The 25,888-nt window shown below is 37.2% G+C and overlaps 1 protein-coding gene across 1 annotated transcript in view; it reads left to right on the top strand.

Annotated features, from left to right (window-relative positions):
* Positions 1-18,497, top strand: part of LOC113259704 (uncharacterized) — a 36,984-nt gene extending 18,487 nt beyond the window's left edge. The window contains exons 3-4 of the mRNA XM_057304139.1: positions 16,381-16,591; positions 16,679-18,497. Of these exons, the coding sequence (XP_057160122.1) occupies positions 16,381-16,591; positions 16,679-16,706 (239 nt within the window). The 3' untranslated portion in view covers positions 16,707-18,497. The remainder of the gene's footprint in view (positions 1-16,380; positions 16,592-16,678) is intronic.
* The last annotated feature ends 7,391 nt before the right edge of the window (positions 18,498-25,888 follow it).

The following is a 25,888-nucleotide window of genomic DNA, read 5'->3' as shown; positions in this document are numbered from 1 at the left end:
AGGCACAGAGAACCCCCCGCCCCTTAATATCAATAAAAATAGGTTAATACCTTGACATACAATAGTGAAGCTTGCAAATCTCAGAGACAAAGAGAAAATCCTGAAAGCAGCTCAGGACAAGAGGTCCATAACCTAGAAGAGTGGAAACATTAGAATGGCAGCAGACCTATCCACAGAGACTTGGCAGTCCAGAAAAGACTGGCATGATATATTCAGGGTGCTAACTGAGAAAAATACACAGCTGAGAATACTTTATCCAGCAAGGCTGTCATTCAAAATAGAAGGAGAGATAGAGAAATTAAAGAATTTGTGATCACTACACCAGCCCTGCAAGAAATATTAAAGGGGTTCCTTTAAGTGAAGAGAGAGCCCTAAAGTAACATAGACCAGAAAGGAACAGAGACAATATAAAGTAACAGTGACTTTAGTTAATAAAATGGCACTAAATTCATATCTTTCGGTAATTACTCTGAATGTAAGCAGTCTAAATGTCCCAATCAAAAGACACAGAGTATCAGATTGGATAAAAAAGCAAGACCCATTGATACGCTGTCTGCAAAAGACTCATTTTAGACCCAAAGACACCTCCAGATTGAAAATGAGGGGATGGAGAACTATTTATCATGCCAATGGACAACAAAAGAAAGCTGGGGTGGCAATCCTTTTATCAGACAAATTAGATTTTAAACCAAAGACTGAATTTAGAGATGAGGAAAAGACACTATGTCATAATTAAAGGGTCTGTCCAACAAGAAGATCTAACAATTGTAAATATTTATGTCCCTAACATGGGAGCAGCCAATTATATAAACTAATTAATAACAATTAAAAAAACACATCGATAATAATACAATAATAATAGGGGACTTTAACTCCCCACTCACTGCAATGGACAGATCATCTAAGCAGAAGATCAGCAAGAAAGCAAGGGTTTTGAATAACACACTGGACCAGATGGACCTCACAGATATATTCAGAGCATTCCATCGTAAAGAAGCAGAATACTCATTCTTCTCCAGTGCACATGGAACATTCTCCAGAGCAGATCACATCCTGGGTCACAAATTAGGTCTCAACCGGTACCAAAAATTGGGATCATTCCCTGCATATTTTCAGATCACAATGCTTTGAAACTTGAACTAAATCACAAGAGGGAATTTGGAAAGAACTCAAATACATGGAGGTTAAAGAGCATCTTACCGAAGAATGAATGGGTCAACCAGGAAATTAAAGAAGAATTTAAAAGATTCATGGAAACAAATGAAAATGAAAACAGAACTGTTCAAGACCTTTGGGATGCAGAGAAGGCAGTCCTAAGAGGGAAGTATATACTAATAGAAGCCTTTCTCAAGAAACAAGAAAGTTCTCAAATACACAGCCTAACCTTACATCTAAAGGAGCTGGAGAAAAAACAGCAAATAAAGCCTAAATCCAACAGGAGAAGAAAATTAATAAAGATTAGAGCAGAAATCAATGAAATAGAAACCAAAAGAACAATAGAACAGATGAATGAAACTAGGAGCTGGTTCTTTGAAAGAATTAATATGATTGATAAACCTCTGGCCAGATTTATCCAGAGGAAAAGAGGAAAGGACCCAAATTAATAAAATAATGAATGAAAACAACACCAAAGAAATACAAACAATTGAACATATTATGAACAACTATATGCCAACAAATTAGGCAATCTGGAAGAAATAGATGCATTCCTAGAGACCTATAAACTACCAAAACTGAACCAGGAAGAAATAGAAAACCTGAACAGACCCATAGCCAGCAAGGAAATTGAAGCAGTAACCAAAAATCTCCCAACAAACAAGAGCTCAGGGCCAGATGGCTTCCCAGGAGAATGCTACCAAACATTTAAAGATGAATGCCTATTCTTCTGAAGCTGTTTCAAAAAACAGAAATGGAAGGAAAACTTCTAGACTCTTTCTGAGGCCAGCATTACCTTGATCCCCAAACCAAAGACCCCACCAAAAAGGGGAATTACAGACCAATATCCCTGATGAGCATGCATACCAAATTCTCACCAAGATACTAGCCAATAGAATCCAGCAGTATATTAGAAGGATTATTCACCACAACCAAGTGGGATTTATTCCTGGGCTGCAAGGGTGGTTCAACATCTGCAAATCAATCAATGTGATATATTACATAAATAAAAGAAAGGACAAGAACCATATGATCCTCTCACTAGATGCAGAAAAAGCATTTGACAAAGTACAGCATCCTTTCTTGATTAAAACTCTTTACAGTATAGGGATAGAGGGAACATACCTCAATATCATAATAGCCATCTATGAAAAGTCCACAGTGAATATTGTTCTCAATGGGGGAAAAACTGAGAGCTTTTCCCCTAAGGTCAGGAACATGGCAGGGATGTCCACTTTTACCACTGTTGTTCAACATAGTACTAGAAGTTCTAGCCTCAGCAATCAGACAACAAAAAGAAATAAAAGGCATCTGAATTGGCAAGAAGTCAAACTCTCACTCTTTGCAGATAATATGATACTTTATGTGGAAAACCCAAAAGACTCCACCCCAAAAGTGGTAAAACTCATACAGAAATTCAGCAAAGTGGCAGGACATAAAATCAGTGCACAGAAATCAGCTGCATTTCTATACACTAACAATGAGAGAGAAGAAAGAGAAATGAAGAAGTTGATCCCATTTACAATTGCACCCAAAACCATAAGATACCTAAGAATAAACCTAACCAAAGAGGCATAGGATCTGTACTCAGAAAACTGTAGAACACTCATGAAAGAAATTGAGGAAGACACAAAGAAATGGAAAAACATTGCATGCTCATGGATTAGAAGAACAAGTATTGTTAAAATGTCTATGCTTCCTAAGCAATCTATACATTCAATGTAATCCCTATTAAAATACCATCAACTTTTTCACAGAGCTGGAACAAATAATCCTAAAATTTGTATGGAAACAGAAAAGACCCTGAACAGCCCGAGGAATGCTGAAAAAGAAAACCAAAGCTGGTGGCATCACAATTCTGGATTTCAAGCTCTATTACAAAGATGTAATCATCAAAGACAGTATGGTACCGGCACAAAAACAGACACATAGATCAATGGAACAGAATAGAGAATCCAGAAATGGACCTTCAACTCTGTGGCCAATGAATCTTTGACAAAGCAGGAAAGAATATCCAGTGGAGAAAAGATAGTCTCCTCAACAAATGGTGTTGGAAAATTGGACAGCCACATGTAGAAGAATGAAACTGGACCATTTCCTTACACCATACACAAAAATAGACTCAAAATGGATGAAAGACTTAAATGTGAGACAGGAATTTATGAAAATCCTAGAGAAGAACACAGGCAGCCACCTCTGTGACCTCAGCCACAGCAACTTCTTACTGGACATGTTTCCAAAGGCAAGGAAACAAAGACAAAAATAAACTATTGGGACTTCATCCAGATAAAAAGCTTTTGCACAGCAAAGAAAACAGTTGACAAAACCAAAACACAACTGACAGAATTGGAGAAGATATTTGCAAATGTCTTATCAGATAAAGGCCTAGTATCCAATATCTATAAAGAACTTACCAAACTCAATACCCAAAGAATGAATAATCCAGTCAAGAAATGGGCAGAAGACATGAACAGGTATTTCTACAAAGAAGACATACAAATGGCCAACAGACACATGAAAAAGTGCTGAATATAACTTGGCATCAGGGAAATACAAATCAAAACCACAATGAGATACCACCTCATACCGGTCAGAAAGGCTAAAATTGACAAGTAAGGAAATGACAGATGTTGGAAAGGATGCAGAGAAAGGGGAACCCTCTTACACTGATGGTGGGAATGCAAGCTGGTGTAGCCACTCTGGAAATCATTATGGAGGTTCCTCAAAAAGTTGAAAATAGAGCTTCCCTCTGACCCAGCAATCGCACTACTAGGTATTTACCCCAAAGATACAAATGTAGTGATATGAAGGGGCACCTGCACCCAGTGTTTATAGCAGCAATGTCCACAATAGCCAAACTATGGAAAGAGCCCAGATGTCCATAGACAGATGAATGGATAAAGAAGATGTGGTGTATATATATACAGTGCAATACTACTCTGCCATCAAAAAATGTGAAATCTTGTCATTTACAATGATGTGGATGGAACTAGAAGATATTATGCTAAGCAAAATAAGATAATCAGAAAAACACAATTATCATATGATCTCACTTATATGTGGAAATTAAAAAACAAAGCAGGATCATAGGGGAAGGGAGGGAAAAATAAAAGACAAAATCAGAGAGGGAGACAAACCATAAGAGACTTTTTTTTTTTATTTTATTTTTATTTTTATTTATTTTTTTTTTTTAAAGATTTTTTATTTATTTATTTATTTGACAGAGCTAGAGACAGCCAGCGAGAGAGGGAACACAAGCAGGGGGAGTGGGAGAGGAAGAAGCAGGCTCATAGTGGAGGAGCCTGACGTGGGGCTCGATCCTGTAACGCCGGGATCACGCCCTGAGCCGAAGGCAGACGCCCAACCGCTGTGCCACCCAGGCGCCCCGAGACTTTTTTTTTTTTTAAAGATTTTATTTATTTATGTGACACAGAGACAGCCAGCGAGAGAGGGAACACAGCAGGGGAGTGGGAGAGGAAGAAGCAGGCTCCCAGCGGAGGAGCCCGACGTGGGACTCGATCCCGGAACGCCGGGATCACGCCCGGAGCCGAAGGCAGACGCTCAATGACTGAGCCACCCAGGCGCCCCCCATAAGAGACTCTTAATCAGAGGAAACAAACTGAGGGTTGCTAGAGGGGAGAGGGGTGAGGGGTTGGGGTAACTGGGTGATGGACATTAAGGAGAGCACGTGATATAATGAGTACTGGGTATTATATAAAACTGATAAATCCCTGAACTCTACCTCTGAAACTAACATGACACTATATGTTAATTGATTAAATTTAAATTTAAAAATTTGAAAAAATAAATATTAAGGAAGTTCTTAAGGGTAAAGAGAAATAAAAACAGATGGAAATTCAGATCTTGGAGAGGGACGGGGAATAAAGAGCATTAGAAATTATAACAATGTATCATCTAATGTGTGTAGATGTAATACCTTTGACGACTTGAGCAAAAAGATGCAAAAGTGAGTAAATGAACTCATAGTTTGCAAGATATCTACATTTTACATGAATAAATTCAACATTAACCCAACTTTCCTGTGAAAAGTTAAGAATATATCTTGTGATCCTTAAAGCAACCAGTATAAAATAATGCAAAGGTAAAATTAGGATCCTGGAATACATGATATTTATATACTTTCTATGTTTCAGCTAAACTAAAGACAAAGTAAACCTAAGATACACTTTTATTTCTTATTCTTCTTAATGTCAACAAAATATTTTCTACTAATTTTTTGACAGGCGTAAGGATTAATGATCTTTTTTCAACTTCACTCTTGAACTTTTTCTTTTTCTCTTGTCTCCAGAGACAACATTTTGTTCATCTTTGTCTCTGTGTTCCTGAAAAAATTATGCCTTCTCTCCCTTCAATTAGTCACAGTCAAGGAGTGCTTGTTTTCTCTGCAGGGTACTTATTTGTTTCAACTTCATTTCCTGCTCTTTCTCCCCAAGGTCATTGAATCACATTTTGATAAATACGTTGTTATTAAGGTTTACTAGAAGCAATTGCAATTGTAGATGTTTTAAATTAATGTCTTTCATTATAATGAGTCAGAAAATCAATGAATTGAAAAATTATTCTTTTTGTAGGTATTCAGCATTAGTCAGTCACCATGTCCCTGCTGTGTGTGGTGTGTTCTTCTAAATTCTGTGGGGTGTGATGATGGCAGTGTTTCTTGGAGAAGCATGCTATATAAAGGAGAAATGGGATAAACACAAGTGTGACAGAACTGCAACTAAGTGATTGGAAGGTAGGCAGAAGCACAGTGGGGTGAGGGCAATGAATAGGCTACTGGCCTGACTCAAACAGGCAATCTTCCCAGGCAGCACTAGAGTTCTGAAAGACTTAGTTGTGCCTTGTGGAAGGCTGACAAATCTTCCCACATGGACGGAATATTATGGTTATGAACGAGAGATCAGCTAAAAATACTTATTGAGTGCCCATTGTATTCTAAGCCAGTCACTAGAAAAACATGAAATATAGTATTTTTATAAACTAGTAGGGAAGATTACACATTTTCATAGAAAAAAAAAAGGACATAGGTAATATAGGTGCCAAATACAAATATGAATAGATGCCAAGTAATGTAGGGAAAATGATCACCTAATTGCAGAAGTAAGACTGAACTAAGTAGAAGGGACTTTGAAGTAGGTTAGGACATAAAGTGACAGAAGGGACAGATGCTTTCAATCCAGATCAGAGATGGAATGTCTGGATGATGGGCATGTGCTAGCAACAGGATGATCATGATAGGATGGTGATGAATATACTGCTGGTAGTAACGGTGATTTTAATTACACTAATGCATGGCTGGGAAAACATATCTGGTTAATTAGAGGTTTTATTTTAGACATAATAATAAATTAGATGGATTAGTTAACTTGACATTACAGATACTGACTATTAAATCTAAACTTCTGCATGAATTTATCATAACTATTTTAAATGTATTGTGTGTTTTTGAGTTTCACCACTGCACCTTCTTTTTGCCAGATGAAAAATAATATTTCAAGACCCAATTCTCCTAGCCTTCTCTAAAGTGTTTGACTGACTGTAGTCTTCTGGTTCTTGAATTATATCCTCTATTTTAGTCTGTTTGGGCTGCTATAACAAAATACAAAAGACTGGGTAATTTATAAACAACAGAAGCTTATTTCTCACAGTTCTGAAGACTGGAAATCCAAGATCAGGGTGCCAGCATAGTTGGGTTCTAGTGAAGGCTCTCTTCTGGGTTGCAGACTGCCTCATTCTTAACTGTGTCCTCACGTGGCGGAGGGCACCGGGATCTCTCTGGAGCCTGTTTTTTAAAACACTAATCCCATTCATAAGCGTTCCACCCTCATGATTTAAGTACTTCTCCAAAACTGTAGTTCCTAATGCCATCACCTTTAGGGGGTTAGGTCTTCAACATATGAATTTTGGGAGGGACACAGACATTCAGACCATAGCATCCTCCCTTTGGTACTGTGACATTATGCTATCCTAGAGCTTGTATAGACTGAATGTTCTTTCTCTCCTTCCTTCATTGATTCCATTTGCAGTTCATGGACCCCTAAATTTAGGCACAGTTCTCCATCTTCATCCCAGCTGTATTTTATCATTGTATATTCTCAAAGCAGTAATTAATTTTCTGTCAAAATAGAGACCTCTCAACTTAGTTGTATTTCTGGCTAAATGTTAGATACTCCAGAAAATTCAAAATCAATTCTAATGCAGTAAATACTAAATCAAATCTATCCTCCCCACTAATCATTTTCCTTTCCATCTTTCATATTTGTTATTGTCACCCCCATAAGCAGGTAAGCTAAAAACATAAGTTCTCTTTTATTTCCATTTCAAATTATAGTGACCAGTCAGCCAGCTTTGCCTTTCTGTATTTGAAATATATCATTCTGTACTATCCTAACACTTTTATTATGCATTATTCCATAGTAGAAAACAATATACCTAACATATATATGTTGGAAACCATAATCATAAATGACTAGTGAATCCACCATTCATTGAAGCTCTTTATGCATTCTTTCTAGATCTCATTCCCTTGTATACCCAAATCTAACCATTCTTCTGAATTTCATACTAACCACTTTCTTACTATTAAAATTTTTATCATATATATGTATTTGTAAAGAACATATGGTTTCATTTTGCTTGTCTTTGAAATTTATAAAAATTTTTTTCTGGAAATTGCTTTTTTTCATCTATAAAGAGTATGGCTGTAGTCTATTCATTTTCTTTCTTTCTTTTTTTAAGATTTTATTTATTTATTTGAAAGAGCATGAGAGAGAGAGGACAAGAGGGGCAGAGGAAGAGAGAGAAATAGACTACCCCCTCTGCAGGGTACCCAATGTGGGGCTCAATCCCAGAACCCTGGGATCATGCCCTGAGTGGAAGGCAGATGCTTAACCAACTGAGCCACCCAGGCACCCCTGGAGTCCATCAATTTTCGCTACTGAATAACATCCCAGGATGAGAACATATAACAGTTAATTTATCCATTGTCCTGTTAATGGTCGTTTTGATTGTTTCCACGTTTTCTGCTTTTATGAACAGTGCTAAGAACATTCCATTCTAGTGTATGTCTCCTGGTGCCCACGTGTAAGACTTTCTCCAAGATATACTCCTGGAGTGAAAAGACATTGCAAGTTTTGTGCTTGTTCAAACTTAGAAGATAGTACCAGTTTGTGTTCTAGACTAATTGAACGAATTTATGCTCCTCTTAGCTGCGTAAGAGTTCCTGTTGCTACATGTGATATTTAACTATATGAGTAAACTTGATTGGGACATTGGGTACCCAGATATTTGGTCAAATGGAATTTCTGGGTGAGTCTATTAGGGTGTTCTTAGATGAGATAAGCATTTGAATTAGTAAACTGACCAGAGAAGGTTGCCTTCTCCAGAGTGGGTGGAGATCCCTTGGGAGCCTAAATAGAACAAAAAAGCCCAGTGAGGGAGAATTTGCTCTCTCTGCCTGACTTATTGAGATGACACATCGGTTTTTTTCTTTCCCTTGGACTTGGACTTACCCACATTGGCTCTTCTGGTTCTCAGGCTTTTGGACTTGGACTGAAACTACGTCACCAGATTTCCTGGGTCACTAGCTTATAGACAGAAGGTCATGAGACTTCCCAGCCTCAATAATCACATGAGCTAATTCCTTATAATAAATCTCCTTAAATATGTAAAGTTATACACACACATATATATTTATTTTTTCCCATGTTTTGCTAGAGGACCCTGACTAAGGTACTTCATATGCTTACCAGTACTTGATGTTGCTAGACTACTTTAGGTTCTATAGGTATTAGTTCATATCTGATTATGGTCTTAATTTGCACTTCCCTGCTTGTGTTGAGGTTATGAATATATTTATGCATTCATTCATTATGCTTTCTTATTTATGAAATGCCTCTTTTAGCCTTTTGCTTAGTTTTCTATTATGGTATTTGTGCTTTTCTTGTTGATTCCATGGAAGACTCTTAGATCTTGGATCTTATTTCTAACCTATTTGTGGTTATATGTACTGTAATTATCTTCTCCCAGATTATAGTTATCTTTTATTTTTTCTTATGATGTCTTGTGATTAACAGAGCAGAAATTTTATTTATTTATTTATTTTTTTTAAATGATTTTTTATTATATTATGTTAGTCACCATACAGTACATCCCCGGTTTCCGATGTAAGGCTCGATGATTCATTAGTTGTGTATAACACCCAGTGCACCATGCAATACGTGCCCTCCTTACTACCCATCACCGGTCTATCCCATTCCCCCACCCCCCTCCCCTCTGAAGTCCTCAGTTTGTTTCTCATAGTCCATAGTCTCTCATGTTTCATTCCCCCTTCTGATTACCCCCCCTTTCTTTATCCCTTTCTTCCCCTACCGATCATCCTAGTTCTTATGTTCCATAGATGAGAGAAATCATATGATAGTTGTCTTTCTCTGCTTGACTTATTTCACTTAGCATTATCTCCTCCAGTGCTGTCCATGTTGTAGCAAATGTTAAGAACTCGTTCTTTCTGATAGCTGAGTAATATTCCATTGTATATATGGACCACAACTTCTTAATCCAGTCATCTGTTGAAGGGCATAACAGAGCAGAAATTTTAATGTAGTTAAATGTATTAATTTTTTTATGGTTAACACTACTTGTATTTTGTGTAAGAAATCCTTGCCAACCTCAAGATCAGAAAGATATTCTTATGAATTTCTCTTAAGTTAGAATGCTTTGCTTTTCACATTTAAATTCTTAATTTACCTGGGATTGATTTTTGTGATAGAATGAAGTAGGACTCCACTTTTATTTTTTTCCATATGTATAACCAACTGTCCTAGCCTTTTTTATTGAAAAAGCCACTGTTTTCCTACAGATCTACAAAACTGATTTTGTTACATACACAGTCTCCATAAATGTGTAGGGTCTGTTTTGAGGCTCTCTAATCTGCTTCACTGGTTGATTTATTTATTCCTGAGCCAATAACACCCTGTTTAATTACTAGTGAATCTCTCTCCTTCTTGTGGTTCTTTAAGAAAATCTTAGTTATTTTGGATCTTTACATTATCATACAACTTTCAGAATAACTTTTCATTAACCCTGTTAATTTTGATTGAAATTTTATATATTACTCTGGGAAGATGGATATCTTTATACATCATATATTAGCATTATTTTAATTTAGATTCTTTAATGTCTTTCAGTCAAATTTTTAAAAATTTCCATAAATGATTTATATGCCCTTGTTAAATTTATTTCTAAATACCTTATATTTTTGTTGCTATTGTAAATAACACCTGTTTTCTAATTTATGTTTTCTGTGTGTTGCTCATCTATTGAGATGCATTGGATTTTTGTAGATTGATCCTATATCTAGCAACCTTATAAAACCTTATAAAACTCTCTTGTTAATTTGACTGTGGATATAATTTATTTTATTATTTTTTAAACAAACACTTATATACAGCATGCTTCCTATGTGCTAAGCACTGTTCCAAATGCTTTATAAATATTTATTTAATTACCTAAATAACCCTATGAAGCAGGTTTGTTTTTCATTCCCGTTTTACAAATAAGGAAACAGTGTTACAAAAACATTAAGTCATTTGCCCAAAGTCACAAATTGTCATTTTAACCTGGAAGGCAGGATTTAAAACTAGGCAGTTGGTGTCTAAGCTTCATGTTCAACGAATAGCTTTACTGCCTCTCTACTAGGCTAAACAATTCTGAGTCTTTCTTTGCAGCCCTTTTACTTCCCTACCTTTTTTTTTTTTAACCTTTCTATGTAGGTATTATTTTGAATGTGAGCAGAGGTAATAGGCATCTTTGTCTAGTTCCTAAGTGTTTTAAAAGATTTATTTATTTCAGTGAGAGAGAAAGCGGTGGGGGTAGGAGCAGAGGAAGAGGGAGAAAGAAACCCAAGCAGACTCCACGCTGATTGAGGAACCCCATGGGCTTGATCTTACAACCCTGAGATTAGACTTTAGCCAAAACTAGACCCTTAACCAGCTATGCCCCCAGGTGCTCCTGACTAATTCCTAATTTAAAAGAGAATGCTTTTAATGTTTTACCATAAGAAAGATGCTTGTTTTAGGGTTTTGGTGGATATGAGGTTAAGGAAATTTCCTTCTATCTTGGTTTGCTAAGAGTTATTTCATTTTTTTGTTTTGTTTTTTAATCTTGAATGTGTATAGAATTTTATCAAGTGGTTTCTTCCTTTAATTTGTTTATGTGATGAATACAGTAATTGATTTTCATATGTGGAACTACTTTTGCATCCCTAGGGTAATCCTAGCATGATACTGATATGTGTTTTTAGAAATCCTGCTAAATTTGGTTTGCTAATATTTTGTTTAGGATATTTTCTTTTTAAGATTTTTGAGTAATTATACCCAATGTGGGGCTCGAACTTACAACCCGGGATATCAAGATACCCATGCTCCACCAACTGAGGTAACGAGGTGCTTCTGGGATTTTTTTATCTATGCTTATTTGCGAGATGGACTTGTGCCTTTACTCTTGTTCACACTGTGTTCTCACTTTGGTATAGTAAAATGAGTTTAGGGGCTTTATCATTTTTTTAATTTTCAGGAAATATTTGGTCCTTGAAAGTTGACTGTAAAATCACATGGGCTTGATTTTTTTTTTTTCCAGTGGGAAGATTCAAAGTCTGTTAATGTCATTGACTATTCAGGTTTTGCATTCTTACATGAATTTTACAAGTATATTTTTATAAGAATTTATTAATTTCATTTATGTTTTCAAATTTATGGTATATCATGGTTCTTCATGGTCACATATCTTTTTAATCCTTTTTTATATGTATAGATAAGATATTTACCCTTTTTCTTCTAATATTATTTGTACCTTCTTTCATTTTTTTCTTGATCAGTCTCAACAGAGGTTGTCTATTTTATTATTCTTTCTAAAAAGAATCAACTGTTTTTTTCCCTAGCTCATTAATGTGTACTTTTATAAAATCTCTTATCCTTTGGGGGCCTTTATTCTGTTATTTCTCTTTGAACTGTTAAATTTGGTTCCTTGTATCATCAATTCACAGGTTGTCTTCCTTTTTGGCACAATAATTTAAAGATGTTAATATCCTTCTAAGGATTATTTTAATGACTTCTCACAGGTTTTGATATGCCATATTTTTATTATCATACAGTTCTAAATATTTTATAGTTGCCATTATAATTTATTTTATAATTTTTAGTTTTTTAAAGATTTATGTATTTATTTTAGAGAGAAAGAGAGTGTGAGAGCAGGGGCAGGGGGAGAGATAGAGGGAGAGAATCTTCAAGCAGACTCCCTGCTGAGTGTGGAGCCCTGTGCAGGGCTTGATCCCAGGACCCTGAGATCATGACCTGAGCTGAAATCAAGAGTTGAACACTTAACTGACTGAGCCACCTAGGTGACCGTATAATTTACTTTAAAATTTATTATTAAATAAAATTATTGTATAAGTAAAAACATTTGTTGTCTAAATTTCCAAACATATGGAAATCTGTTTTTATTTGTAAACTTTCTGTATCATGGTCAGGTAACAAAATTTGAATGATAACAGTTTTTGAAATCTGTTGAGACTTGCATTATGTCCATGAGACTTACTTTATTTTCTTTTGAGAGGAATGTGTTCTCTAACTGTATGTTTCAAGATTCTATATAAACTTGTTAACTTGTTGTTCAAATCATCTATACTTTTAGTAATTATTTGTTTTCTTAACCTAAAGTTTGTTGAATCTTTTATTATGATGGTGAGTTTGTCCAACTTTCCCTCTACTTCTGTCCATTTTTGCATTATGTATTTTGTGGTTATGTTATGAACTGTATGTGAATTTAGACTATTTGTATCTTCTTCCTGAATTGCATCTTCTATCATTATACAGTGTTCCTCTTTCTCTTATCATTTCTCTTTTATTTTGTATTAATAAAACTGTATCATTTAAAAAAACAATTAACATTTGTATGCTATATCTATTTCTGTTCTTTTCAAATTTCCCAGTCCTAATTTTTTGTGTGTGTATCTTGTCTTAACAGTGTGTATCATCACTTAAAATCTAACCATATTGTCCATCTTTTAACTGACAAGTTCAGACCATGTTTATTTATTGTGGTTATTGATCTAGTTCTTCCATCTTAAATGTGCTTTCTACTTGTCATTTTTCTCTATGCTTTCCCCCCCTCTATTCTTGCCTTCTTAATTGAATTCCTATTTGTTAATCCCTTTTTCTTTCTTTTAAAAAATATATATATTCAATTTTGTTTCATTAGAAAAATTCATTTAAGCCACATGGTGGCCAAAATTCCATGTCTTGAGCAGGCTTTGACATTCTATTGCCCCCTTCAGATCAATATATGCACATACACACTACGTTGAAGAAAGGACTTTGACATGTGAAACAATGAGAATTGGATACTACTACTCCACCATCCCCCTTCCTACAGCCAACCCACACATTGCTTCAACTGTTATCTGCACACAGACAAGCTCTCATGGAAGAGAGGCTGAACACCAGATTAAGTGACCATAAGACACCCAAGTCAGAAGGAACTCTTGGCAGATGTTGAGGAAGCAAGGATGAAAATGACACCATCTTCCAGCAGCTAAACGTGAAGCACAAACCCCCATCTAAGAGCCAAGATGTCAGAGCCGTGTTGCCAAGGACAGCAAAGCATTTAGCAGAACCCAGGGAGAAGAGTGATATCACTACATCCCACAGTTATAGGCAACCCACTCACACATGTGTATTAAATAGGCTCTTTATCCAGGACAAGGAGCATCCCGATGGAGAGGCTCTTTAACGGCCTGGTTAACAGTTCTGATAACACTTATGCTCTGAACTTGCCTGCCCAGGAATTTGACACCTGGCTGGACATGCTTAGGGCTGTGTTCCAAGGTTATAGCAGGTGGAGGGAGATCACCTTTCTAGATGGATGGTCTGGAAGGTACTTGGGGGCTCTGTGCTAGCCAGTTGACCTCTGGTGGTCCAGGAGCTCCTTGGCAATGGGCTCTCCACTAAGCCCCCAGGGACTCCATCAGTCTAATAAAGACAGAGAGCAGAGTCAGTACCACACCTAAGAGATAGAGGTTCAACAATAGGCTTCATGGCTGAAAAGATCCCACTCCTTTGTAGAGCTGTAGAGCTACCTTAAGCTTCTGGAAGTTCTCTGGATTCCTCCAGGAGGAAGAGCCTGGAGTGTCCTGGTCACTGTAACAGTGGGTTGTGTTAGAATCAGGAGAAAAGTCAGCCAACCCCACATGACTCAGAGGACAAAAATGCAGCCTGCAGCAAAGCACAGAGCAAGACCACCTACACTGTTCACATATCAATCTGGTTTTTTAAATTCAGTTTTTATTTTCTACCTGTTCAAAAGTCGTGTTTTTTATTTCTGTCATTTAGAAGTTACCCAAGAAATTTTACCATACATATTTTGCGGCTTTATGAAGTGTAAATTCAATATCTATATCTAACCTTTTACCATATGTATTTATCAATTAACAAATTCCAAATTTACTATCCATATCTCACTTTTTTAGCCTCCTTTTTTTTTCTCCACTTCCTCCTTTTCCTTACTCTTTGATTGTTCTTTTTTCTCCTCTATTCCCTTTTTCTTTCCTTGGAGGTTTCACTTTCTGGATTACCCAACAATGATTTAAAAAATACATTTGTCATCATTTAGACACGTTCTATTTATAATGTAGCAGTGGACCTGGGAAAGAAATCTCTATAGTGGATATAGTGGATATTTTCTGTCATTGACTTGACAGTAGACACTAAGAGTAGAATTTCTGGATCATTTTCAGATTGAAAAAATTATGCCAGTTTTCTTCCATGGTGATTATACTTACTACCTGACACCCTTCTCAAAAGCATATGAAAGTGTTCATTTTCTCAAAAATTTGCTAATGTTGTATAATATCAAATGCTTCGATTTTTGTTAAACTTTAGAGAAAACAATGTATTGTTTCCTTGAAGGTGAGCATCTTTTCTCATATTTACTGGATTTTGGTTATGACTCTTCTATGAATTCCTAGTTTGTATCCTTTGCTTATTTTATAGGAGTGGAATACCCAACCAAGGTCAAGTCAAATTGGACAACAGCTTTGGTGGGTGGGGAATTCTTTGGGAGAGTGAGGGGTTCAAGCTTCAGATGGGATGTTGGATGTTGGATTAGGTAACTTTAAATGTCTCCTCTAATTTTAAGAGTCCATGATTAATAGTGGACTGAAATGCCCGGAAACCTAGAGCTGAATAAAATCTGGTGTGAGATGGATTTGTGTGCATTCTACCTAATCAGAGTAAATGACTCACTTCTCAGTTCTGTTTTGTACAGGAGCTGGTCCTAGAGTTGGGAGGGACATGGAAAGACATTGCCAGGGCAGGACTAATGATGGCTGTACTGATATGATGAGGAGAGCAGAGTGGAGCTTTGAATAGTTGTAGGGCTGGGAGAAGTGGACTTTAAGGAGGACAACTGCTGGGAAATTGGGCTGTTAGGTTTGGCCCATAGTCTCACCATCCCAGCTCAAGAACCCATGAGGAAAGGGTGACTAAGGGTAAGTGGGAATAAGGCAACTAGCTTTGGGTTGATTTCCCATACAGCTCCATATGATGATTGCTATTGGGATTTTGGTATAGAAGACAGACTTAAACACAAAGATCGTCCAAATGATGTGTCAAGGTTGAGATTGGTGCACAATATATGGATAGATATTTAAAGGACTTAAGCCGAGTCTTCTTTCTCCCAAAGGTTAAGGAAAACTCTCTTCTCAGCGTTAAACAGTTTCTGTTTAGGTAGAAGGGAAGATGCATTGCAAGTGTGTATGTGTTAGTATTAATAATTTAAATGCTACTTAGCTAGAGGTTAGAACTCATCAAGGAGGTTCATTTTAATACGGTCCGTAGTCTTAGGAAAGTTTTTCTCCGGATAGCAGAATAGTGCGGAAGGCTGGGTGGGTGGAGGGAGGAGATACCTTTGGTATATAGTAAATTCACTGCTGTGATGGATTTTCTCAGAGAAAGGCGGAAAGTAAGAGGAAAGGAGAGAGCGAGGAATACCTGAGCCTCTGTAATTTCGAGAAATTCGGAGGAGGGCAGGACAGGAACAGCAACCAAGTGCAGGGCGGGGCGGGTCCAGTGGGTCTCCAGTCAGGGAAGGTGGGGAGAGGAGGGCTGGGCCTCGGGAGGGTGGCCACCCACTCTCTGCCTCCTTTTTCTCTAGAAAAGGAGCGTGGCTCGGGCTGCGGGGCTGACCGCGGCGCCACCTCCGGGACCGCAGCAGAGCCTGAAGCGCCGCCCTCGGCGAGCCAGAGCCTCCGAGCCCCGGAGCGCCGCGGGGCCGACACACTTCAGCAGGGAGAGTTTGAGGCGCTCTGGGCGCCCGTGGAGGACAGCGCGGAGCACGGCTTCCCGCCTTTTTCCTGCCTCCGGGGGTAGGTCCGGCTGGGCAGGGGGTAAGAGCCGGGGGGTCCGGGAGTCGTCCGGTTCCCGCGCTGAGACCTCTTGCTCTTCCCAGGTAGGAGCCGCCTGAGACCCCAAGCGAGCTGAGCGCACACGGAATACCGTGCTGGATGCGCGCCTGGGCGCGGAAAAGAGGTACTCCATTCTCGCTCGGGTTCCCCCTTACGAGTCCAGATGACCGACCCGGAAGAGGGCACTGGTCAGGAGTGTAACCTGAAATTCTTGTAGAAGGAAATTCTCAGGCCCCACCCAGTGCTTTTTTTTTAAAACTCTATCATAAATTGGCACTCTCAGCTCATTTGGGGGGATCTGCACAGTTTTCGACAATATGAAATGACCCGAATAACCGAAGTTTAAATTTGTTTCTTTTGATTTGGCTCTTTATCCTAATTTATTTTAGGGGAGGTGTCAGACAGCGGTATATCAGTAAGGAAGTGGTGAGTCTTCTGGATCTGCCCCCAACCCCCACCCCCACTCCTCTGCCCTGGCTGTCAAGGTTGTGTCAGGGACACTTCCAGGGTCAGCCTGGAATAGTAGCTCCGTGGCAATTCACTTGACGTCCACTCATGTAACCAATTTACTGAGTGATCAGTTGGCAGGGAAACTTGTGCAAAGAAGCATTAGAAAATGCCAAGATTTTGCGGAGTGTCGTTGGCCCTGCACTATATCATGTAAGCTCATATTACCTTTATTGTCTTCGTGCTCCTTCAGGTATGTATGTTAATCTTCTCCAAACAGATACTGAACAACCTGAGAGAAGCCAGGGATCTACCAGGCATCAGTAAATAACAAATATTTTTCAATGAATGAATGTAAAAAGCATCAGTAACTTTGAAACTTGGTGCATCCAACACCATTTGGGTTAATTGATTGGTAACATCTAAATTTAAAAAATAAACACCTTTTTCTCATGGCTACACATAGAATGGACTGTATTCTGATCCCCTTAGTTGGAATGTGTGGTGGTAGGAGTCTTGGATAGGGAGATGGCAGACCTGAGAACTTGCTGAGCCATAGCGTGGGAACTTTTCTAATTTGTAAAAGGCGCAGGTTGGAGCACATGCTTTCAAAGATTTCTTTCAGCTCTAACAGTCTGTGATGAAATGAATCCATCACATCTTCATAAACATGTTTTGGATTTCAGTGGCTCCTGAAGACTTAATCAGAAGGTTGGTAAGCAAATTGTGATTGTATTTTTTCAAAGGAAGGTCTGAGAGCCAGCAACTTAGAGGAAAACCAACAAATATGTAGTAGGCTAATTTGGCTTCATCAAAACCAAATACATATGTATTTTCAAATTTTTAGGTTTAAACAGATCATTAAGTAATTGAATAATTTTTCTTTTTTAAAAATTTTTTTTAAAAGATTTTATTTATTTGCCAGAGAGAGAGAGCACACAAACAGGGGGAGTGGCAGGCAGAGAGAGAAGCAGGCTCCCCACTGAGCAGGGAGCCCAATGGGGGACTCGATCTCAGGACCCTGGGATCATGACCTGAGCCCAAGGCAGATGCTTAACCAACCAAGCCACCCAGGTGTCCTGATTAATTTTCTTTTTAACTTAAAAATATATCCCCCCCTTTTTTTTAAACAACTAAACAGATGAACATTGGGGAGGGAAAGGAAAAATAAAATCAGGTAAAAACAGGGAGGCAAACTATAAGAGACTCTTAAATACAGAGAACAAACTGAGGGTTGGTGGAGGGGAGGTGGGTAGAAGGATGGGCTAAATGTGTGATAGGCGTTAAGGAGGGCACTTGCTGGGACGAGCACTGGGCATTGTATGTGGGTGATGAATCACTGGATTCTGCTCCTGAAACCAGTGCAGCATTGTATGTTAACTAACTTGAATTTAAATAAAAAAATAAACTTAAAAAAATATATTCCTTGTTGTTGTTGTTGTTTTTCTATATAGAATATGGGTTTTGCCTCAAGAAGATGGTTCTCCCTACCACTGGGCTGTATGATGTTGATCAATCTGATTAATGCTGATTTTGAATTTCAAAAGGGGGTGCTTGCCAGCATCAGCCCAGGCATCACGGAAGATATTGATTTCCAGTGCTGGAATGCTTGCTCTTTGACATTGATAGATCTCAAGGAACTCAAGATACAGCACAATGTTGATGCTTTCTGGAATTTCATGTTGTTCTTGCAAAAATCCCAGCGGCCTAGACATTATAATGTCTTCTTAAGCATAGCTCAGGATTTCTGGGACATGTATGTAGACTGCTTGATTTCACGATCTCATGGAATGGGCAGAAGACAGGTGATGCCTCACAAGTATAATTTTCCACAGAAGATAATAGGAGGTAATTTAAATGTGTACTTAAAAGAACAGAAGTTTAGTGTTCTTAAAAATTCTATATTTAATCCTTATTTGCCAACAAGCTAGCAAATTTGCCCTATTTTTTCCTAATATGATTGACTTTGATTTTCATTTTTACTGATTTTGTATGTAGGAGCTCTGATATGCAGAGATCTAAATTATCTTGAGATATAATACATTTGGTAGACCCTTAAAATTATTACCTTATTTTCACCTGAATAGTTCATAAGAAAGCTATTTTAACACTATAATTTTTCCTATTACATTTATTGAAGAAAATTTAAACATACGATATATAGTTAGGTTTTTAAATTTTTTTCAATAGGGTTACTTAAAAGGAAGAAATCTTAAAGGTCACATTAGAGTGACAATTAACAATTTCTCCTCTCTAATATTATAGGACTGGATTTTACAAGACATGAGTTTTACGTATAAGAGAGAGAACATGGAAAAGACCTCAAGCAAGGTGACATCAACCTGAAAGTTTAATTCTGTCATTATTTCTTAGGTCAAATATTTCCTGTAGTATTTATCAAAATTGTTATTTCTAATTCTTTAATATTTATGAAAGTTGTATTTTTGTTGATGTGTAAATGCTTTACGGTTATTGAATTAACATTTCCGTCTTTGCTGGTAATTTGTCAATTTTTTATTTGGAAGGCTTCTTTGTAAAGCATCTTTATTTTAAACAAAACACTTAAAATGCATATGCAATATATTTTTAAATACAGTAGACAATGAAGTAATGCTGTAACTAATTTTACAAGGTATCTTATACATAATGTTGACTTTAAAACTGTGCCAAAATTAATGCCAGTATTGTCCTAAAAAGTAATATTTAATCTTGATGTAGTGTACTGAGTGGCTTCTGAAATGTGCATTTCATCACCAACCCATCCTACATATTAAAGTGTTTTTCTGTGCATTAAGGACTAACATTTTATGTTCTCACTTTCATTGTTTTCATTTTTAAAAAAGAATAACAGAAAGGTAACGAGAAATTTTGTTTTAGTGAAGTGCAGTCTGATAGAATTTTTGTCTTTAGTTATTAGCTCAGTTTTCTTCTTTTTAAAATATATTTATTTCCATCTCACATCTTATTCCAAAAAGGACATGAAACTTTAAAAATATATACCAAACAATAGGATAACATGAAGTAGATGAGGAAATTGAGATGATGGGAAATGAAGACAGGAAACTAATAATATGTAGTTGTAGTTTAGATTAATACTTTCAAACACATGTTGTAAAAAGCCTATACCTTTGATAAAAGGAGTAGCTGTAAATTGGTTTGAGTTTCTTACTTCTCCAGGTGAAGAAGGACTCTTAAGCAGTTTCAAGATTCACACTATTGATAAGAAAACCAAACAGCACGTTTAGGAGAAGCCCAGCCTTTGCTATGACTAAGAACCAATAAAAATCATAGGTTTTTATAATGGCTACCATGGTATACAGCACTGTGTTTTCAAGTTCTTGGCAATGTCAGATTCCCTTCAATGCAAGCTGATGCCTGCACACCCAAACTCAATTACATATAAATAATTTTAAAAGCTCCCCAAATAATACTGAGCAAATGTGCAATTGTCTGATGGTTCAACTTGATTAAAGAATAAACTTTAAAGAGTGGAGTGGGGGCTGACGTTCTTTGAGTTATGGACCACTTTGAAATTCTGATGAAGCTGTAGACACTTTACTAGGGGTTGTATGAACACAGTGTCCATCATTTGTGGATGATTTTTGGGGGGAGGGGTCATGAAGCCCAGGTTAAGAACCTCCAGTATATTTTTAAAATTTTTTTGTTTCAATTTTTAAAGAATCTCCAAAATTAAAGAATAAATGGATTGCATAGCTTTCAAGTATTATTTTACAAATATTTCATATAACTGAGTTTTATATAATAACTGGTTGCAGATAATATGAGGTTGTAAGTCTGATGAATTTCCACACTGAAAATATTTTATCTTGCCAATTAATGACAGATCCCTAAGCTCATAAAATCAACTGGTTGGAGGGTCGGTCTTATGTTCTCTTATTCAAATTGACCAGAAAGATACACAAGAAGTTGCCTAATTCATTTCCTACAGAGGCACAGGGTCATGATTTTTCTTAGAGAAGCTCTCTCTTTTACAACCTGTGGGCAAATGATCAAAGCTCAGAAGTTCAATGGCATAAAGCAAAACCAGATAATTTTAACCTAAAAAAATGGTTCAACCAGTTGTCATCACCATAGTTGTCATAAAAATTTCTATTGCAACAATGATGAACTTTTTGGTGTTAGTCAGTTAAACTTAATTGTTAGCCTTCCAAAATAGGCTAATTGGAAATGGGTTTCTAGTCCTCCTAATTAAATTTACAGGCTACATTGGATTTTTAAACATAGTAAAAATAAGGACATTTGCCAAATGGGCATTCTGGTTTTAGAGCAATTCATCTTAAGCCTTTTTGCTGGTACTTAGATACCATGTTCTGTTAAAAATCCCCTCCCCACCCCACAATTTTTGGCACAAATCATGTCATTTGTATATAGAAAAATTTATTCTTTTTTTCGTCATTCATTCAACAAAAACTCATTGAGCTTAGAGGTACACTGCTAAATAATCCTTGACTCACAGAGCTGCCATTGCAGTGGGACAAAGGTACAGTAGGAAATAATATAATAATTCAAAGTAGTTTTATGATATCAAAATATATGTTTAAAAAGAGAAGTGGTGGTCAAAATGTGGTTGAGTGGGGAACAGTGTGTATTTCTCTTTTGCCCTATTCAAAATCATCTGACTAGATGAGTCAAAGTTCATTTTTTAAACTTTAAATAAAATTTTTATTTTAGAATAGTTTTAAGTATGCAGAAAAGTTGCAAGGATGGTGCAGAGATATCTTGTATACTCCTCACCTATTTTTTCCTATTGTTTACATCTTACATTAGTATGGTATGTTTGTCATAACTAATGATCTAATAGCAATAAATTATTAACCAAACTTCTTTTTTTTATTGGGATTTCACTAGTTTTTCCCTGATGTCCTTTTTTCTGTTCCAGGATCCCATCCAGGACAGCACCGTACATTGAGTTATCTTGTCTCCTTAGGCTCTAAGATGTTTTCAATGACCTTGACAATTTTGAGTACTGGTCAGGTATGTTGCAGAATATCCAGTTTGGGTTTGCCTGATTGTTTTTCTCATGGTTAGACTGATTTTTTAGGCTTTTTAGATGAAGACCACAGAAGTAAAGTACTATTCTCAATATTTCAGATCACGGGTATATGCCACCAACATGAGTTATCACTGATGATGTTTAACCTTGGCTAAAGTAGTATATACCAGGTTTCTCCACTGTAATGTTTTCTCTTCCATTTCTATGCTGTATTCTTTGGAAGCAAGTCACTAAGCATAACCCACACTTAAAGGAATGGGCAGTTATGTCCCACCTACTGGAGGAGGGAATATCTACATAAATTATCTGGAATTCTTTGTATTGGAGATTTGTCTACCCTCACTCCCTCCCCCTCTTCTGCTTCCTTCTTTCCTTTTCTTTCATTATTTACTTATGTCAGTAGGGATTTACAGATTTTTATTTATACTTTGGGTTATAATCCAGTACTACTTCATTATTTATTTTGTTGCTGAAATTGTTCCAGCTTTGGTCATTGGGAACTCTATAGGATGCTCCAGACTCATCGTGTGCATTTCCACCCATCCCTGGAATCAGCCATTTCTTCAAGGAGCCCTGGTTTCTTTTATTGGAGAATGTTATTAGAAATCAAGATCTGGGCAGTAGGTGTTTCTGTACCTGATAGTACCAGGCCAATTCCTGAATGTCAGGGGCTGCTTTTTTTTTTCTCAAAAAGCATCCTTGACTGGAAATTTAATAAAAGCAATTATGAGACATAATTGCTAATGAAACTAACATAAGCTTAGGCTGTGTTGGCAGAAAGTGTGCAAAAATGAGGAAGACTACTTTCATTATATCCTTCATGGATCCTACTACACCTGGAAATCTTTGTTCAGTTTGGTCACAGTTTAGAGGAATAGTTAACAAATTGTGGCACCTCAGGAGGGGCTGGCCAGATATAGTTTCTGGAATCATTAAATAAAAATGATTACAGAAAAGACTTAGGCTGACCATGATAGTTTTTTTTCCTATGATATGAAACATACCTTGTGCTCCAGAAGACAGACTGAGGATGAGATGAATGAATTATTCACCTGATTATTCACTGGTTTTCATCCAATATAAGCAAAAACTGGCTAACAGTTTAACCAAGGAATGAGCTCCCTCATGTGGTAAACATCTCATTACTGAAGTGTGTCGAAACCATTTCATCTGTATTCATTAAACTCCTTTTTTATTCTTTTGACTCTCTTTTCATGTAGTTTATTAGCAGAAGTTTCAGTGTGAGAGCTTGAAATTTTGTCTCAACTGACTCATGAGGGAAGTAGATTATCTGCCTTTCAGTCAGGCCGGGTAGGCTAAATGGGCTCAGGAGTGGTGTGGAAGCACCAGATCTGAGAGACAGAGACCGTTATAGTGACAGTGTCAGACCGATTCACTTGCCCACTGCAAGGGTGGCTGGAACTGAAATATGCAAACTCGATGCACGTCTTTCTACCAAGGGCAGGTGTCTGGATTAAGCCACACTATACTTCATCCACCTACATTTCTTCAGGTGCTAAATTTGAAGAGTTTCAGATTCTTTCCTCTTCCTGATGGGTAAGATCTACACAGCAGGAGGGAAAGGTCCACCGATAGCACAGAGTATTTTGATTGTAGTCAGTCCGAATGAGTTTGGATGTACCAAGTTGTATCTCACACAAAAATTATATTCAACCAAGTTATATAAATTCTATTTCTACACATTAGTTATGTAATAGTATCGGTTAATGTAATAGTATTTATGTCTCATCATTTTAGAGAAAGTCTATCACTATTATGGAGTAAATACATTTGAACTACTTTAATATGTCTGTGTTTAGCATTACCTATTTAGTATTTTACTGGATAAATCTTCCTTTTGAGCTCAGGACTTTGCTGCATTTGCAAAGCTCAAGGGAAAGGCTGCCAGGAGCTGAGGCCACCATCATACTTATTTAATAATTTATTTACCAATATCTTGGTTTCAGTGATGAATGAAATGTGGTTTCTACCTTGTCCTTAGGGAGTTCAGCATCTGAGAAAGGAGCTTATAGTCTACAAAATGAGGCAGGGATTTATTGTTCTTAGCCATGGACACTTCATCTTGATTCTGTATCTGATATACTTGAGGTATATCTGGTGCTTTTTGTATGGTCATCTCATCATTGCGTGTTCCTATTTATGCCAGTTCTTGTCCCAGTAACTACTCTTTGTTGGAATCTTTGTGTTTAGGGCCTCCTGTGAAGAGGAAGAACAAATCATGCCTTCTAATATCTTGTTGTTGGTGGTAATAATAGGGAAAAGGATTCAAGAGAGGCAAAGTTCTCTGGTAAGCTGATGTCCATTATCAACTCGTAGGGGCCACAATGAAAATGGGCAGCTGGGCCAGGATGAGAATCTGCTGGCTAATGGTGTACTGTCAACTCATTCCAATTAGAACATTAACAACAGTTGCAGTTTCTCCCTTCATTGCAGATTCTACTAACTTCACAGATGGGGATAATGGAAAATTCCTGGAGGAATTTCCCCTGCGAGTTGGGGGAAGAAGAAGAAGAGGATGAAGGAGGAAGTAGGAGAAGGTGGGCCCAGTGGGGGTGATGGAGCCCTCTCTTATTTGATAAAGTAGATTTTATGCATCTCTTCTCAACTTTGCATTCAGTAGCATCATGTTGGTAGCTTGTAATTGGTCACAGTGGGAGTATTTACACCATCCAAATTGGCAACCACTACAAATGAGGGCCTTTTCCCCTTGAAGAGCCGAGTGTTACACATTTACCATTACACTGCTGAGTGTGCAGATGGGCCTAGAATCTAGACTCAAATTCCATTATATTTCCCTATTTAAGAAAACAGGTTCTTGTCTCTCCCAGTCCTGGACATGAACTCAACTTTGTGGCTTCCTGGGTGGGGTTGATGGGAATGGAGACAGGCTATGGAAATCTCTTAATGGCATATGGGGACACTTTGCTCTACACCCAGCATTAAGACATCTATCTCCTATTTTTTTGCAAAATACCTTCACCACCAAAGGAGGGAAAGCATTTCCTCAGTCTCCCCTTCCCTTCCCCCATTAAAGAAGAAAAGCAGCATTAGAGTTTGCTTTGCATATTTTATATATTAAGAGTAAAACTATTTTTATTTTTGTTTAGCTCATGACTAACATTTACTTTTTATAACAGAGATATTTTACTTTGACCAACAAATTTATTGCAAATGTTTTTGCTGCCCAGCATTTATATAAACATATGAAAACAATATCCTGATTCCCCACTCCATCCATATATTTTGGTTGGGGTTGGCCTACTTCTGCCTCTGGGAGTAGGCAGTACTCAGATCTGGCCAAAGTCATGGTGAATGGCTCAGGAGTGGGCATGTGGCCAATCAAGGGTCCCAAGATGCAGAGGCAGTTGCAGAGACTGTTGGAAAACAGGCATGTGTTCTCTATTGGGTATCAACTTGGGAGAATATAATCCAGGAACTGCTAGGGAAGGAGAAGATCCTACTAACAGAGTTTCAGTCCCTAGATCCAACAATGCTTGTGGTCTTAATTACTCTTAGATTTGATAGCTACAGAGACTGTAAAAGTTCTTATTGGCTTAAACTAGATGGAGTAATTCACATGCAACCAAAGGAGTTTAACTGATACAGTATGTTTTACAATTTCAGTGAAGAGAATTAGTAATCTTTCCAAAGAAATTGATGACAACTCTTCTGATGCTATATGTAGGTAGTTTCAATACAAATAAATTATATGTGCTTACTTTTCTTTTTTCCATAGTATTTTACTAAAATATTTGCTTTATGTTTATAAAGATACA

This window comes from Ursus arctos, unplaced genomic scaffold (assembly GCF_023065955.2).
Source record: "Ursus arctos isolate Adak ecotype North America unplaced genomic scaffold, UrsArc2.0 scaffold_3, whole genome shotgun sequence".
NCBI classification, from domain to species: domain Eukaryota; kingdom Metazoa; phylum Chordata; class Mammalia; order Carnivora; family Ursidae; genus Ursus; species Ursus arctos.
Note: the sequence above shows the minus strand (reverse complement) of the source record. Positions and strands in the feature narration are given on the sequence as shown.